The sequence below is a fragment of the Somniosus microcephalus genome, chromosome 4 (assembly GCF_052327205.1).
Source record: "Somniosus microcephalus isolate GS21.2 chromosome 4, FLI_Smic_1.0, whole genome shotgun sequence".
In the NCBI taxonomy this organism is placed as follows: Eukaryota; Metazoa; Chordata; class Chondrichthyes; order Squaliformes; family Somniosidae; genus Somniosus; species Somniosus microcephalus.
The window spans coordinates 265,995,142-266,009,068 of NC_140990.1; the positions used below are offsets into that span (position 1 = coordinate 265,995,142).

General features: G+C 43.6%; 1 protein-coding gene across 3 annotated transcripts in view; it reads right to left on the minus strand.

Moving 5' to 3' along the window:
- LOC147120432 (coiled-coil domain-containing protein 148-like) overlaps positions 1–13,927 on the minus strand; it is a 152,181-nt gene that overhangs the window by 74,483 nt on the left and 63,771 nt on the right. For all 3 annotated transcript variants that reach the window (XM_085986338.1, XM_085986339.1, XM_085986340.1), the window contains 2 exons: positions 8,463–8,626; positions 2,368–2,463 (listed from right to left, as the gene is read on the minus strand). In XM_085986338.1, coding sequence (XP_085842464.1) covers positions 2,368–2,463; positions 8,463–8,626 — 260 coding nt within the window. The remainder of the gene's footprint in view (positions 1–2,367; positions 2,464–8,462; positions 8,627–13,927) is intronic.

Here is a 13,927-nt window from a genome sequence, read left to right on the forward strand (position 1 = left end):
GTAGTTCCATAAAGTACTCAGCATTGCTCTCATCTTTATGCTGAGTTCTCCTGTGGAATTTAAATCTTTCGGCTATCAACAGCGGTGTAGGGTTTAGGTGTTCCTGTAGGACAGCAACAATTTCGTTAAAACTCTTCGCCTTCAGTTTGGCTGGAGTAATCAGGTCCCGCAATAGGCCGTACGTTCTAGCGCCCATTAAGTTTAGCAATACCGATGCCTTTTTCTCATCGGCTATTTCGTTTGCCTCGCAATATACCTCGACTCTTTCCACATACGTGGTCCAGTCCTCTATTGTATTATCAAAGGCAGTGATACAGCCAGTCTTCGGCATCTTGAAAATCTAAAATGGTGCCTCCCGCGCTTTGCCTTCTTCCCCGATTTAACAAAATGGCGCCTCCCGCACTTTGCCTTCTTCCCCGCTGATTAAGATGGCGCCTCCCGCGCTTTTACCTTCTTCCCCGCTGTTGCTAGCGCTGCTTTCTGTGGTTTCCGTTGCAACCTGCAGCTCCTCGCGGTTTCCTGCACGTTTAATATTTCTTTTTTTATTATTTTCCCGTCGTGGAACAACCCTGTGGGACTCTTGCCTCCCTCTTCTCGGGTCTATACGCAGCCCGGCTTCGTAGCACCGGCCGCGCCCTGTGTGCTCCACCCTCACTCTCTCCTCTTCCCGACAACGCTGCTCGGCCCCGTTGCAAGGAACCCGCTCGAGTTCGCGACCGCCGCAGCCCAGGAAGGATCAGTGTACTACCTGCCACCAGCCCGATTAGCTGAAGCACCGTCGACGGGAACCAGGCCCCGCTTTCGACAGCTTCTCCAGCAATCTTCAACTCCGCTAACACAGGGGCGGATGCCCACGGTCGACGCCCGTTTCTACTGCTTCTTTCTTCCTTCTGGCCTCGACCTCTGCTCACTTCGCTGCAGGAATGGATCCCAGGAGGTGGTGCAGACTGTAGGTAAGTTCGTATCTGCTCGTCGCCAGTATTATGTCCGTGTATGATTGAGACACGGACAGCAGGAGTTGAACAAAACAAGTCTTTACTGAAAAGAGTCAATCGGGAAATTGAAACTAGAGGCTTACTAGCGCCTTTTATACAGGGGTGGTCACTGCCGGTACTGCAGTCTGAGACCAGTTATTCTCTTAAAGGTACATACACAACAAAATCCACCTCAATTGTACAGCTTCCAGTGACCCCAGAACTCATCACAATGTCCTAAGGATCCGAAGTCTCTAAGTGCAAGCTATAGAGTCCCGTGGCAGTTGCCATATCAAATTGAAATGAGTGATGGATGTCAGTTTTAAAGTACCCCAAATACAATATTTCATGGCTTAAGTAGTACAAGATGAAAGAAAGCGTGCTAAGGAGATTGTTCCCAGAGCAAAACGTCTGTATCCACTATTATGCCACTGTAGACTGATTCAACAAGACAACCAATACGGTAGCAGTGAGCAAGTACAACTAGTTACACACAGTAGCAAGACAGAAAATACAAAAGATCAATATTACCCCAATCCTTTGTAAGAGCAGGTGACCATGTGTTCAAGCTGTCTGATCCTTTGTTGTGACTCCTTTGCTCTATCTTCCCGCCTTAAAGCGGTTCTTTATATGTAACCAGTTCCGTGCAGGTATCCATATGACCATGACATAATCCTCCCTCAGTTAATCAGTTGTGAATCCTGGAATTCTCTACCCCAGAAGGTTGTAGATGCTCAGTCGATGAGTATATTCAAGACTGAGATCGATAGATTTTTGGGCACTAAGGGAATCAAGGGATATGTGGATAAGGTGGGAAAGTGAAGTTGATGTAGAAGTTCAGCCATGATCTTATTGAATGGCAGAGCAGGCTCGAGGGTTCGTATAGCCTACTCCTGCTCCTATTTCTTATGTTCTTATGTAACCAATTTTATCCATATATGGATATGCTTCCATTTTGTTTCTCCCAGTTTCAGCCATTATGGTACCTTACAAATTAAACAGTGAAACAATTTAAGATTACACCACTAACCATATCTGCAGGTCCTTCTGGCAATAACTGAGGAGACTTGCCTCCATGCGCTCTGGATCAGCATGGAGCCAGTTGCAAAGCTGTGTCATCCACTGCAAAAATAACTGTAACTGACCTGCAACATAGAAACACCACTCCACTGCAGGCTCTCTATGACTTTTCTCATAATGAAAGGATTTAATTCTGAATTTTAAATGATGGCTGATCCTGGAAGATCTTCGAGGGGTGTCTTTTCATAATTTGCAAGAGCCCAAACGCACACAATGCTCCAGTTCCAATGTTTCAGTACCTGGAAGACCAGAAAATATACCCTCCTATTCTTTATTTTTTGTCCAAATCTATTTAAATAAATAAATTTCAAACCTCAAATCTAATATTCTTGATCTGTTCTTCCAATGTGTGTCTCTCTTGCTCAAGCTTGTCTGTTATGACCTTCTGTTGGTTTCTTACATATTCCACCTAATTTCACAAAAAGATTATGAAAATACATGAGCTTCACGAGTTGCTTGTGCAAATAGTATAAGAATAGCAAGTGTTAAAAAGTTATAGCTAAATTACTTTCCCCTCAGGATAATGTAAACAGTAATACTTTATAGGAAACTCTGTAAAGCTTTGGCTGAGATTTATGTTTTCTTCATTATTAGGTAGATCATTAGGTAGGCAAACATAATGGGCCATAATTTGCTGTTAGTTAGACTTGCCCTTGCATTTTTAGGTTTTAAATTTTTTTGCGTGGTAATTTGCCGAATATGCAAGCTGATAATGGCGCAGCAAGGGAAACAGGGCATCTGGGACCTGAGTGAACAGGGCAAGCAATTGTGTATCTCTTTAACCAGTCAGATTGAAGGATTGTGAAATTAACAGCGCAAGAACTGAGAAGGAAGTATAAATTAGAGTGGATGAATTCAATGTCAAATCAGGTGCAGAAAGAGAAATAAAGAGAAGGAAAGAAATATTAGATTAAGAGAGAGAAAAAAAGAGACAGAAAGGAAAAGTTTTTAAAAAAATCTTAAAAATGACATTTTTTAAATCGGCAGTATCAATTAATACCTGAAGGAATGAGACTCCACACTTGTAATAGTTCATTTTAAATGCCAGCGAGGTTGATTGGCAGTAATTAACAGTAATCATGTCGTTAAAATGGTACTTGCACTTGAAATGACAAGACTTAACATTCCGTGGCAAGTCAAGTTCACAGCTAGTTCATATCTACTACGCAAATAGAGCAACTTCATGCAATTCAATGGTGAGGCAAACAGCAAGTTGCTGTTTTCACGAAGCTAACGGTGGAGCGGCGTAACTTGGACAGCAACCTTTGGAGATCCGCGTTTAACCGTGCATCTGCCCCTCACCTGAAGTTGCTGTACCATTTGCGCATAAATAATGGCGAACGCCATTAGCCTCACTTATTTTGCCAGCAAATTCTGATCCAATATAGTTTCCTGATAAGTTTTAATAGGGCTTTAGCAGAGATCAAAATAAAAGTTTATTGTGATGAGGTTTCTTGTAACTAAGTTGATTAGCCTAATCTGGAGAGAAGAAGGTCTCACAGGACCTAAAGGATGCAATCATCATCAAGATATACAAGAACAAAGGAGAAGTCAGAGTGAGGTAACTATTGGAGCATTTCACTTCTATCATAGCTGGCAAGATTTTGAATCAGATTATTCTTGATCGCCTGCTCCTGAATATAGTGCACAAGAGGCTTCTGGAATCGCAATGCATAGAAACAGAAGAATATGAGTAGGCCATTCAACTCCTTGAGCCTGTTCCACCATTCAATGAAATCATGGCTGATCTGTATCTCAACTCCATTTACCCGTTTTTGTACCATATTCCTTGATGTCCCTACTGGACAAAAATCAACTGACCTAGCCTCACAGCTTTTTAGCGAGTTCCAAATTTCCACAACCCTTTGTATGAAAAAGTGCTTCCAGATTTCACTCCTTAATGGCTTAGCTCTAATTTTAAGATTATGCCCTCTTGTTCCGGATTCCCCCACAAGAGGAAATAGTTCCACTGTATCTACCCTACCGAATCCCTTAATCATTTTAAATATCTCGATTAGACCACCCATAAACTCAAGGGAATGCAAACCAAGTTTATGCAACCTGTCCTCATAATTTAACCCTTTAAGTCCGGTATCATTCTGGTGAATCTGCGTTGTACCCGCTTCAAGGCCAATATATCTTCCTTGAGGTTTGGTGCCCAAAATTGCAGCACTCCAGATGGGATCTGACCAAGGTTCTGTACAACTGAAGCATCACTTACTCACTTCTGAATTCCAATTCCCTTGAGAAAAAGGCCAACATTCCATTAGCCTTTTTGATTACTTTTTGTACATGTGCACTAGCTTTTAGTGATTTGTGTGCATGAACACTTAAATCTCTTTGCCCCTCCATAGCTCCTAGTTTCTCACTATTAAAAAAAATTTCCGATTTGCCTTTCTCAGATCCAAAGTGGATGACCTCATACTTCCCCACATTGAACTCCAACTGCCGTAGTTTTGCCCACTCACTTAGATTGTCTATGAACCTTTGTAACTTTCTCCTCCCATCCACAAAACATATGGTGCCTCTTAACTTAGTGTCATCTGCAAACTTGGATATACAACTCTATTCCTTCATCCATCATTGATACATGTGGTGGAAAGCTGAGGCCCTAGTACAGATCCTTGCGGAACACCACCTGTCACGTCCGTTAATCAGAGAACAAACCCTTATCTCTACTTTCTGTGGCCCACCTCTCTACCAATTACCAATCACAAGGTTAATTCCAATTCCACGTGCTCTCATACGGCTTCAGGAGTAGCCGTGGGACCATAGGCATGATCTTCATTTCTCACCATATTCAGGAGAGGTGCAGGGAACAAAATCAAGATCTATATATGACATTTTTTGACTTGACCAAAACTTTTGATACTGTTCTTGTTGGTTCTGAAACAGCTCCATGATGGGATGCGTGGCAGAGTGTGTATTGATGGTAATAAAAACAGAAAATGCTGGAAATACTCAGCAGGTCAGGCAGCATCTGTAGAGAGAGAAACAGAGTTAACGTTTCAGGTCGATGACCCTTCGTCAGAACTCGAAAAAGTTGGAGATGTAACAGGTTTTTAAGCAAGTGTAGGGGCAGGGAGAGGGGGGAGGGGAGGAAAGAACAAAAGGGAAGGTCTGTGATAGGATGGAAGGCAGGAGAGATTAAGAGACATTAAGAGAGATTAAGAGATGGTGCAAGGCAAAAGGAGATGGTAATGGGACAAGTTAAGAAACAAAAGATGACTCTAGATGAAGTGTAAGAATGATCAACAGCTGCCATATGAGAGAGAGAAAAAAAAGATAGGGGCAGAGATTATGATCTGAAATTGTTGAACTCGATGTTGAGTCCAGAAGGCTGTAAAGTGCCTTATTGAAAGATGAGGTGCTGTTCCTCGAGCTTACGTTGAGCTTCATTGGAACCGTGTAAGAGACCAAAGAAGGAGAGGTCAGAGTGGGAGTGGAGCAGAGAATTAAAGTGACAGGCGACCGGAAGCTCGGGGTCACCCTTACGGACTGAACGGAGGTGGTCCGCAAAGCGGTCACCAAATCTGCGTTTGGTCTCCTCAATGTAGAGGAGACCACATCGTGAGTAGCGAATACACTATACTAAATTGCAAGAAGTACAAGTAAATATCTGTTTCACCTGGAAGGAGTGTTTGGGGCCCTGGACAGTGGGAAGAGAGGAGGTAAAAGGGCATGTGGTGCATCAGGTGTGTATTGATGGTACTCTGTCCAAACTGTTTCCTGTTTTGAATGGTGTGACGCAAGAATGTGTACTGGGCCCTGCTCTGTTCACACTCTATTAAGTGGCTAAGCTGTATCATGCAACAAGGGAATTTCAGGTAGGAGTTGGGGTACGAAACTGTAACAGGGAAATTGTTGAATCTATCAAGACTGCGAGCATTGACTAAAGTCTCCAAACAAATTATACAAGAACCTTTGTATGCTGAAGGCTGCACACTTGTGGTCGATTTTGAAGAAGACATTCAGCTGATGATAGATAGATTTTCAGGTTCCACAAGTAGCTGCAGGCTTACTATTAGTTTGAAGAGGACTGAAGTAATGTATCAAACAGCTCCTGGGAAGTCCATCGATCATTACTGGCAAAACTGAATTGAAAGCCATTCAGGAGTTCACCTATCTTGGCAGTACACTATCTGATGATGCGAGGATCAATAAAGAAGTGGTGGCTCGCATACATAGAGCAAGAATGGCCTTTGTTAAGCTGTCTAAGTGTGTGGAATTAGCAGGCTATCAAGGTTGCCACTAAACTGAAGTTTTAGAAGGTAGCTGTCCTTACCAATCTCCTGGAAAGGTTTCACTAAAGACACCTTTGCACCTTACTTTGTGTATCTTAGCTCAGGGGTAGCACTCTCGCTTGAGTTTGAAAGTTGTGGATTAAGTTCCACTCTAGAGAAGAGCACATAATCTAGGCTGACACTTCATTGCAGTACTGAGGGAGTGCTGCGCTGTTGAAGGTGCTGTCTTTCAGATGAGATGTTAAACCAAGCCCTGTCTGCCCTCTCAGGTGGGCGCAAAAGATCGCATGGCACTATTTGGAGAAGAGTAGAGGAGTTCTCCCCCATTGCCCCCCCCCCACCTACCCCGCACCAAGTGTACTGGCAAATACTTATCCCTCAACCAAGTATCACTAAAAAAAGGTTATCTGGTCATTATCTCATTGCTGTTTGTGGGTGCTTGCTGTGTGCAAATTGGCTGCTGCTTTTCCTGCGTTACATCAGTGACTACACTTTAAAAGTACATCATTGGCTATAAAAGTGCTTTGGGATTTCCTGAGATTGTGAAAGGCGATAGATAAATACAAGTTCTTTCTTTCTTTAGGTGGCAGTACACTGACAACAAGGTACTGGAACATGCGGACAACATCAGCATTGAGGCTACGATAATCAATGCTCAGCTCTGTTGAGTTGGAAATGTTGACAGGATGAATGACACACGGTTACCGAAGCAGGTGTTTTATGGAAAACTGGTGGATGGCAGAAGAATGCAGGGCGAACAACAAAGGCGCTACAAAGACACACTGAAGCTTAATTTAAAAGAGTGCAACATGGTTGTCAACTCTTGGGAATCCTTCGCCACTGACAAACAGCAATGGTGTGCTGAAGTGAAAGAAGGAGTGAAGGGCTTTGAGCTGCAACGTGAAGGCAAGATGTAAGAGGTGGAAGGATTGGTAATGTCAGAGGGATCAACAAGAGAATCCTCGAGGAACGTGGTTATGTGAAGCTTGTGGTAGACATTGGGCCTGAATTTGCGGTCGGAGACTTCCCGCGGGCGAATGCCTCCGAACTGCAAGTAAACTCCGCACCTACCTGATGGTCCCGGAGGTTCAGGCACTTGCGCTCCTGGGCCTCTACGCATACGCATGTGTAAAGGCCCGCATATCCCAGGGGCGCATGTGGTTCGCAAGCACCCCTGGGATCACGTGGGCCAGCCCAACCAATCAAAAAGGGGGATTCCCATTATGCTTATGGGGATTCCATTTACGTACGGAATCCCCATAAGCATGAATAGGAATCCCCTAAAAGACACAATTACACACCAGTTAAATAAAAATAAATCATTACATGTTCAAAATTAATTAAGATACAATTTAAACATTTAAAACAAAAATTTATAAAATAAATGTAAACGTTTTAAAGGGGCTAAAAATAACCTAAATTAATTTTAAAGGTCTTTTTATGTTTAAATAATTTTTTAAAAATTATTTTAATATTTATTTAAACTCTTATGCTGGTAAAAGGCCTTACACCTGCTTTTACCAGACGTATGAGTTTCACGGGCATTCGCTGGGCAGTTCCAGCAAATGTCCATTTCCCGGGGATGCGGTGGATGTGCCAAGCTGAAACTTGACAGATCGCAAGTTCCGGGTTTTCGCACATGCTCATCGCACGCGGAAACCCGGAACTTGCGGGGCACTTATAAGCGCGTATGCACCGCGTACATGGTCATAGGCCCTGGAGAATCCGGGCACATACCGCCCTGCATAGTCATCAACATACCCATTTACCATGTAGGTATGCTCTCTTCATTGTTGGCACCGTCATCCTCACCTACAAGGGACAGACTACTACAACAACTACTACTATTACTAGTGTACTACTATATGACATTGTACTTTAATGTCACATTTTATATGGTGTTACACCAAAATTAAGGAGAGCTTAAGTAAATGCCCCAAAAATATTTTTCTGCAATATTATTCTAGTTCAAGAATATGTTACTTTTTTTCCATTGTCAAACAAGACAGATATAAAAGTTAGACATTAGTGGGCACATTGTGTTTACCTGCAGTAAGTTGAATGTAAAGCAAAGTTAGGTATAAATTGGTTCATGATTTGTCAACAGACTTCAGATAACATGAAGCTTAAAGTGGAAACAAAATCAAATTCAGTAGTTGCATACCTGCTGTAGTATCTGGCTGGAATTAAATCCATCCCCCTGGTAGAATCGCTGCAAGGGACAATGCTGCATTTCAATTAGTCTTTGTTTCAAGTCTTTCTTCAATTGTAAGATAGGATCCACTGTAGCTATTCGAAAAGCTTCTTGGTCTCCCCGCATCAATATACCTTAAGTCAGACAGAAATTCCCAATGTGTCTACCGTATAATGATTTTTAAAAAAGGTACAGTTCACACAATTGCAGTTTACGATGGAAAGGTTAAATACATAAAATTATTTGGTGTTTTAAGCTGCTCAAGTTATACTGTACCACCCTATGAAAGTATCAACAAAAGCATGTAAAAGGAACTATTCAGTTGTGTTAAGACAACTAAAAATACATGTACTTTTATAAAATACAATGGACTGATCTGCAGTTTTCAGTGTGTGCCCAGTATCATGTACACAGAGGATAAAAGATGAAAGGCAATAAACTATGGGAAGTGGGGGGAGGGGGATTTTATCTGGGTGGGGGTGTGGCAAGCCTGCCAGCACTCGGGTAACTCACAGCGGGGAGGTAGAGGAGTTTTGGCAGGTCTCATGGTTGGGGGTGGGAGCCATGGGCAGCAGAGGGCCAGACTTTCTTTGTGGGCCACGGTGGGTGCCCTGCTCACTCGGTGGCTAAAATGCCATTGGTTTCCTAATCACATCATAGACCCACAATTTGCATGGATTAATGAGGCTCCCGCTTGAGTAAGGCTGACCTCTCAGCCACCTAAAAATGGAGCTTAGTTAAGGTGGTGATGAGTGGGAATCGAGCGGGATTAGGGCGGTAAGTTTTCAGAGGCAGTTTTAACTGTGCCACAGCCCCATTCCCAACGGGTGGGGTGGGATAAAATCACAAATTTGAATTTTGTTTAAGTTTATTTTGTCCACAGTGCAAATACTTTTCCTCATTCTGCTTTCTCTGCAGAACATTTATATTGTTGTGTATGACTGACATTGGTTTAATTGTCCTCAGACACCACTGAAATTATTTTTTATTTATATTTCTCCCACAAATTCTTTGATGCCAGATTCCTTCCCTGCACTCCCCTTTTCACTCCTGAAAATATTGATCTCTTGCTGGAGTACGAAACGACAGGTGCCAATCTTTAGCTCATCAAAAACTCTGCTGTCTGTATCCTATTTCGCTCCATGTCCCACTCACCCATCACCCCTATACTCAAGTGAGCCTTGACAGTGAACGATGGCAGGCTATTCAACTGTATGAGTTCTGGAATTAACTCTCTACACTTAATGTGACTCACAACCTGGGTTCCCCTGGGTGCCAACATGCCATCAATTCCATTAACATCTGCTGCTGCTAAAGACCTCTCAATCCACCACTGCACTGAGATTTCCCAAAGCAGCCCAATCCCTGCTACTGTCTGATCCACAATTCTTCTGAAAGTGGACATCCCTTACACTTGGCCTCAGGGTTTGTGGTAATCCTGCTTGTGCCATGTGGCTTCCCTCCAAGGGCTTTCTATTCTCTTCTGTGACCAGGCCTGAATTCTAATGCCCTCTATTACTGACAGAGGCGTGATCAAAAAATGGATGTCGAGCCAAAGATTATTAAGAGGGGTGACAAATAATTTGTTAAAGAGAAGGGGTTCACGGAAGTTCTTAAAGGAGGAAAGAAAACTGGGAAGGTGGAGGAGTTTAGGGAGGGAATTCCAGAGCACTGGCCCAAGGCAGCTAAAGGCATGGCCGCCAATGAAGGGATGGGAGAATGCATAAGGCCAAAGTCAGAGAAATGGAGTTTGGAAGGGGTGGGGTGGGACTGGAGGAGCTTACAGAGATAGGGAGGGGTGAGCCCATGAAGGGATATAAACACAAAGATGAGAATTTTAAATTGGAGGCATTTGTGGGTGGGTGGGGCGTGCAGGAACCAATGTGCCTCAGTGAGGACAGGGATGATGGGAGAGTGGGATTTGAAATGAGATGGGTTTCGGAGAGCAGAATTTTGGATGAGCTGAAGTTTATGGAGAAAGGAGGAGAGGCGAGTGTTGTTATGCAGGTGAAAGTAGACAGTGTGGGTGAGTGGATATTGAGTGCAAGGTCGAATAGGATCTTGAGGTTGCAAACAGTCTGGTGCAACTTGAGACAGTGGTCACGGAGGGGGATGGAATCAATGGCAAGGATACGGAGTTTGTGGCAGGGACTGAAGACGATGGCTTTGGTCTTTCCAGTATGTAACTGAAGGAAAGTGCAGCTCATTAAAGACTTACTTACAGTGAGTCAGAGGTTATATAAATATGGAGCTGTTATGTCAAGTAGCCAGTTGTAACTTGTTAGCTTGGCTCATTTGGTAGCCCTTACATCTGTGAGTCATAAGGTTGTGGGTTTAAACCCCACTCCAGGGCTGGAGCACAGAATCAAGGCTGATCCTTCAGTGCAATAATCACGGGTATCCTGCAAATGTGGCAAGGAGCTACATTAATACGAGTTCTTCCTTTTCTTTCATTTTCACCTCTGAAATATTATCCACCTCTGTCCCGACTCACCCCCATTGCTACTGAAACTGTCATCCACGCCTTTGTCATTCATTTCCTTTTTGTGGGACCATGCATATTGGCCGTCTCATTTCCCCACATAACAATACTGACTGTACTTCAAAAGTAATTCTTTGGCTGCAATGTGCTTTAAGAATTCCTGAGGATATGAAAGGCACTACATGAATGCAAGTTCTTTCTTAGTATTATCAAGGGCACTGATTTATCAGCATCGTGGGCAGCCCTGGAATCGTGGAATAGGGTCTCAGCATTTCACAGTACTTTCAGGGCCCAGACTTACTGCCGGGAGGGTTTCTGTGAGTACTGGCCCATGTGCTGACTCTGGGATCACCAAGAGAGGATTCCTGAGAGTTTGGAAACATTGGATTGGGAAGGCCGGAGGTCTGGGAGTACTGGGGACCAACGCTGGGATCAGGAAGCACTGGGAACATTAGAGTTGATCTTTGGGTTTTGGAGATCACTCGAGAGAACTTGTATAGAGGCAGGTAGCCAGTCCTAGAACCATGGAGGAAGTCCAAGTGAGGGGCAGTCATGGATTGCAAGGTAAACACGGGTCTGGGAAAATATGACCTATCAGGCGTACCCCCCACAATCCTGCCCATCAGCCCCCTTCACCAACTCATCTACAGCCCCTTTATGCCATGAGGAAACCCCCACTGCTTTCCCCGTTGTCAGCTGGCTCCTGCCTTTAATTTCCTGCCTTATAGCACTTAGTACCATATTAGTATGTTTGCTGCTTAAAAACATTTTAGATATATAAATTTCAGTTACTGAGAAAGAAAAGGTGGAAGAGTTTTATTCAAAAAGTGTTGCGACTGATTCAATTGGTTGACATTCTCTTTTTTTTTACTTAAGTTATCCTGACTGGTCATATAGGATTACCTATTTCATAAGTTTTTGGTAGTTTCTCGACAGTTGTCCAGCTGCTTGTTTTGCTTTTAATTCATGCGTTCCCTACTTCTTCAGATCTGATTTGCTGCCGTTTCACTTTGAACCAAACAAGTTTACTTTCTCCTTTCTTTTATTGGTAGGTTCTCCTGATTGATCATCAGGATTGGTTTTTTTCATAACTTCGTAGTAGTTTTTAAGTAGTAGTTTTCTAGCCAGTCTCCTCATTTTTGTTGTGTATGTTCTCTACCTCTTCAGTTGTGATTTGCTGCTGTTTTACTATGAGCCAATCATCAAAGTGTCACAGGAGAAGTCTGACAGTGAAAGTGTCAAAACAAGAGAGTGACAGCAAAAGTGTATTACAGGAAGTAAGTGTTACACAATAGGAAGTGTATGCAGATGCAAGACTTCCAATGCATAATAAATAAATTTTCTTGCAAAATAGTTTCTTATTTTCTCTAAAATAATTCCTCTCTACCTCTCTTCTCCTGAAGATGTAATGCCCCAACTGTTATCCCCATTGAGACCTGCTGATTCAGAACAGGCCAATCCAAATTGTTTTGTTGCAAAGTATGTATACACTTGTAGCATGCAAACTGAAACTTGAAAATTGAAACCTGAAAATCAGAAGGCTCAATCATGCAGGCCAGGAAGGTCCTAGGTTCAATTCCCAGTCTGTGGTCTAACTTAGTGTAGACTGGGGATTGAACCTGGGTCACAACAACTGGCCTCAATGTCCTGGATTCTGGGCAGAATAAATGGCCAGAATTCTCACTTCTGATCCCTAACTAGTGAGATTTTGCTGGAAGTGTGAGTGTGCAGTAGTTGGAACATGCCAAGATCAGGCTTGGCTGGATGTTCCCATAGTCAAATAATATGCTGACGCTCACAAAAAAGGGTAATTTTCAATCACTTTGGCAAGGTACATGAGGGCAACCAGCTTTTTTGGAACTGCAACTAAATGAAGAAGAGGGAGGGAATAAAATTAATTTTCAAACATGGGCCTAGAAATTCGACTGTGCCAAAAACAGGCGTGCAGGAGGTGGGATCTGCAATTCACTTTTCTGTTTGTCTGGTCCGAGCCAGAATGTGAAATTGGTGCTGGAACCTCATTATAGTATGGCAGATGTGCAGCCAGTGCTACCCGCACCAATCATTGGCTGCAGGCCTGTTTGGGGGTCCAGAAATCGGACTTGATTGACGCCACTTAAAGGCAGCCAGCACCTCTTAAAGGGAAGGGGCACTCTGGCTCTAGACAGGAAGCAGCATTTTACAACAAACAGATGGCTGGAAGAAGCGCCGACAGGGCAACCAGATTCTGTGATGCCACCTTAGAGGCCCTGGTGCAGGCAGTGGACAGCAGGAGGGAGATCCTCTTCTCCCTAGGGAGCAAAAAGCCCTCCAGGCATTACCTACACCGCCAATGGGAAGAGGTGGTAGAGCTAGTGAATGCCAGGAGCTTGGCTCCCAGGACATTGCTGCAATGCAGGAAAAAGTTCAATGACCTGTCCAGAGTTGTCAAAGTAACAATACTTATTCCCTGTTCACACCTCCAGCCTCACGACTCAATACTCCCTTCCCACTTCCCTTCACTCTCCTATAATCACTGCACCACACTTCCTTTTCCTCATACTAATACTCCATACTTCCTACTCTTAACACTATTCCAACCCTCACTTCCCCACACCTCACATCTGGCACATTACAGCTGAGCTATACAGCCATGACAGGTACATTCTGTAAACACCTCATGGGGTTGTCACTAAAAATCTCTTCTTTCTTGAAGGAGAAGGTTGCCTACAATCTGAGACAAGAGGCCACCACTGGAAGAGGCAGAGCACGCCTCTATACACTTTTCCTTCTAGAGGAAAATGTGCTGGCCATCACAGGAAGGGGCAGAGTCATGGCCATGGTGACTGTCAATGCTGGAGGAGGTGACCCACAGGGTTTCTTCACACCGTATCCTTTTTCTCCCCTTCTTACTTCCATCTCACCCTACACTCTGCCTGACAAACTGCAGATTCTTTCACCAACCACTTTTTTC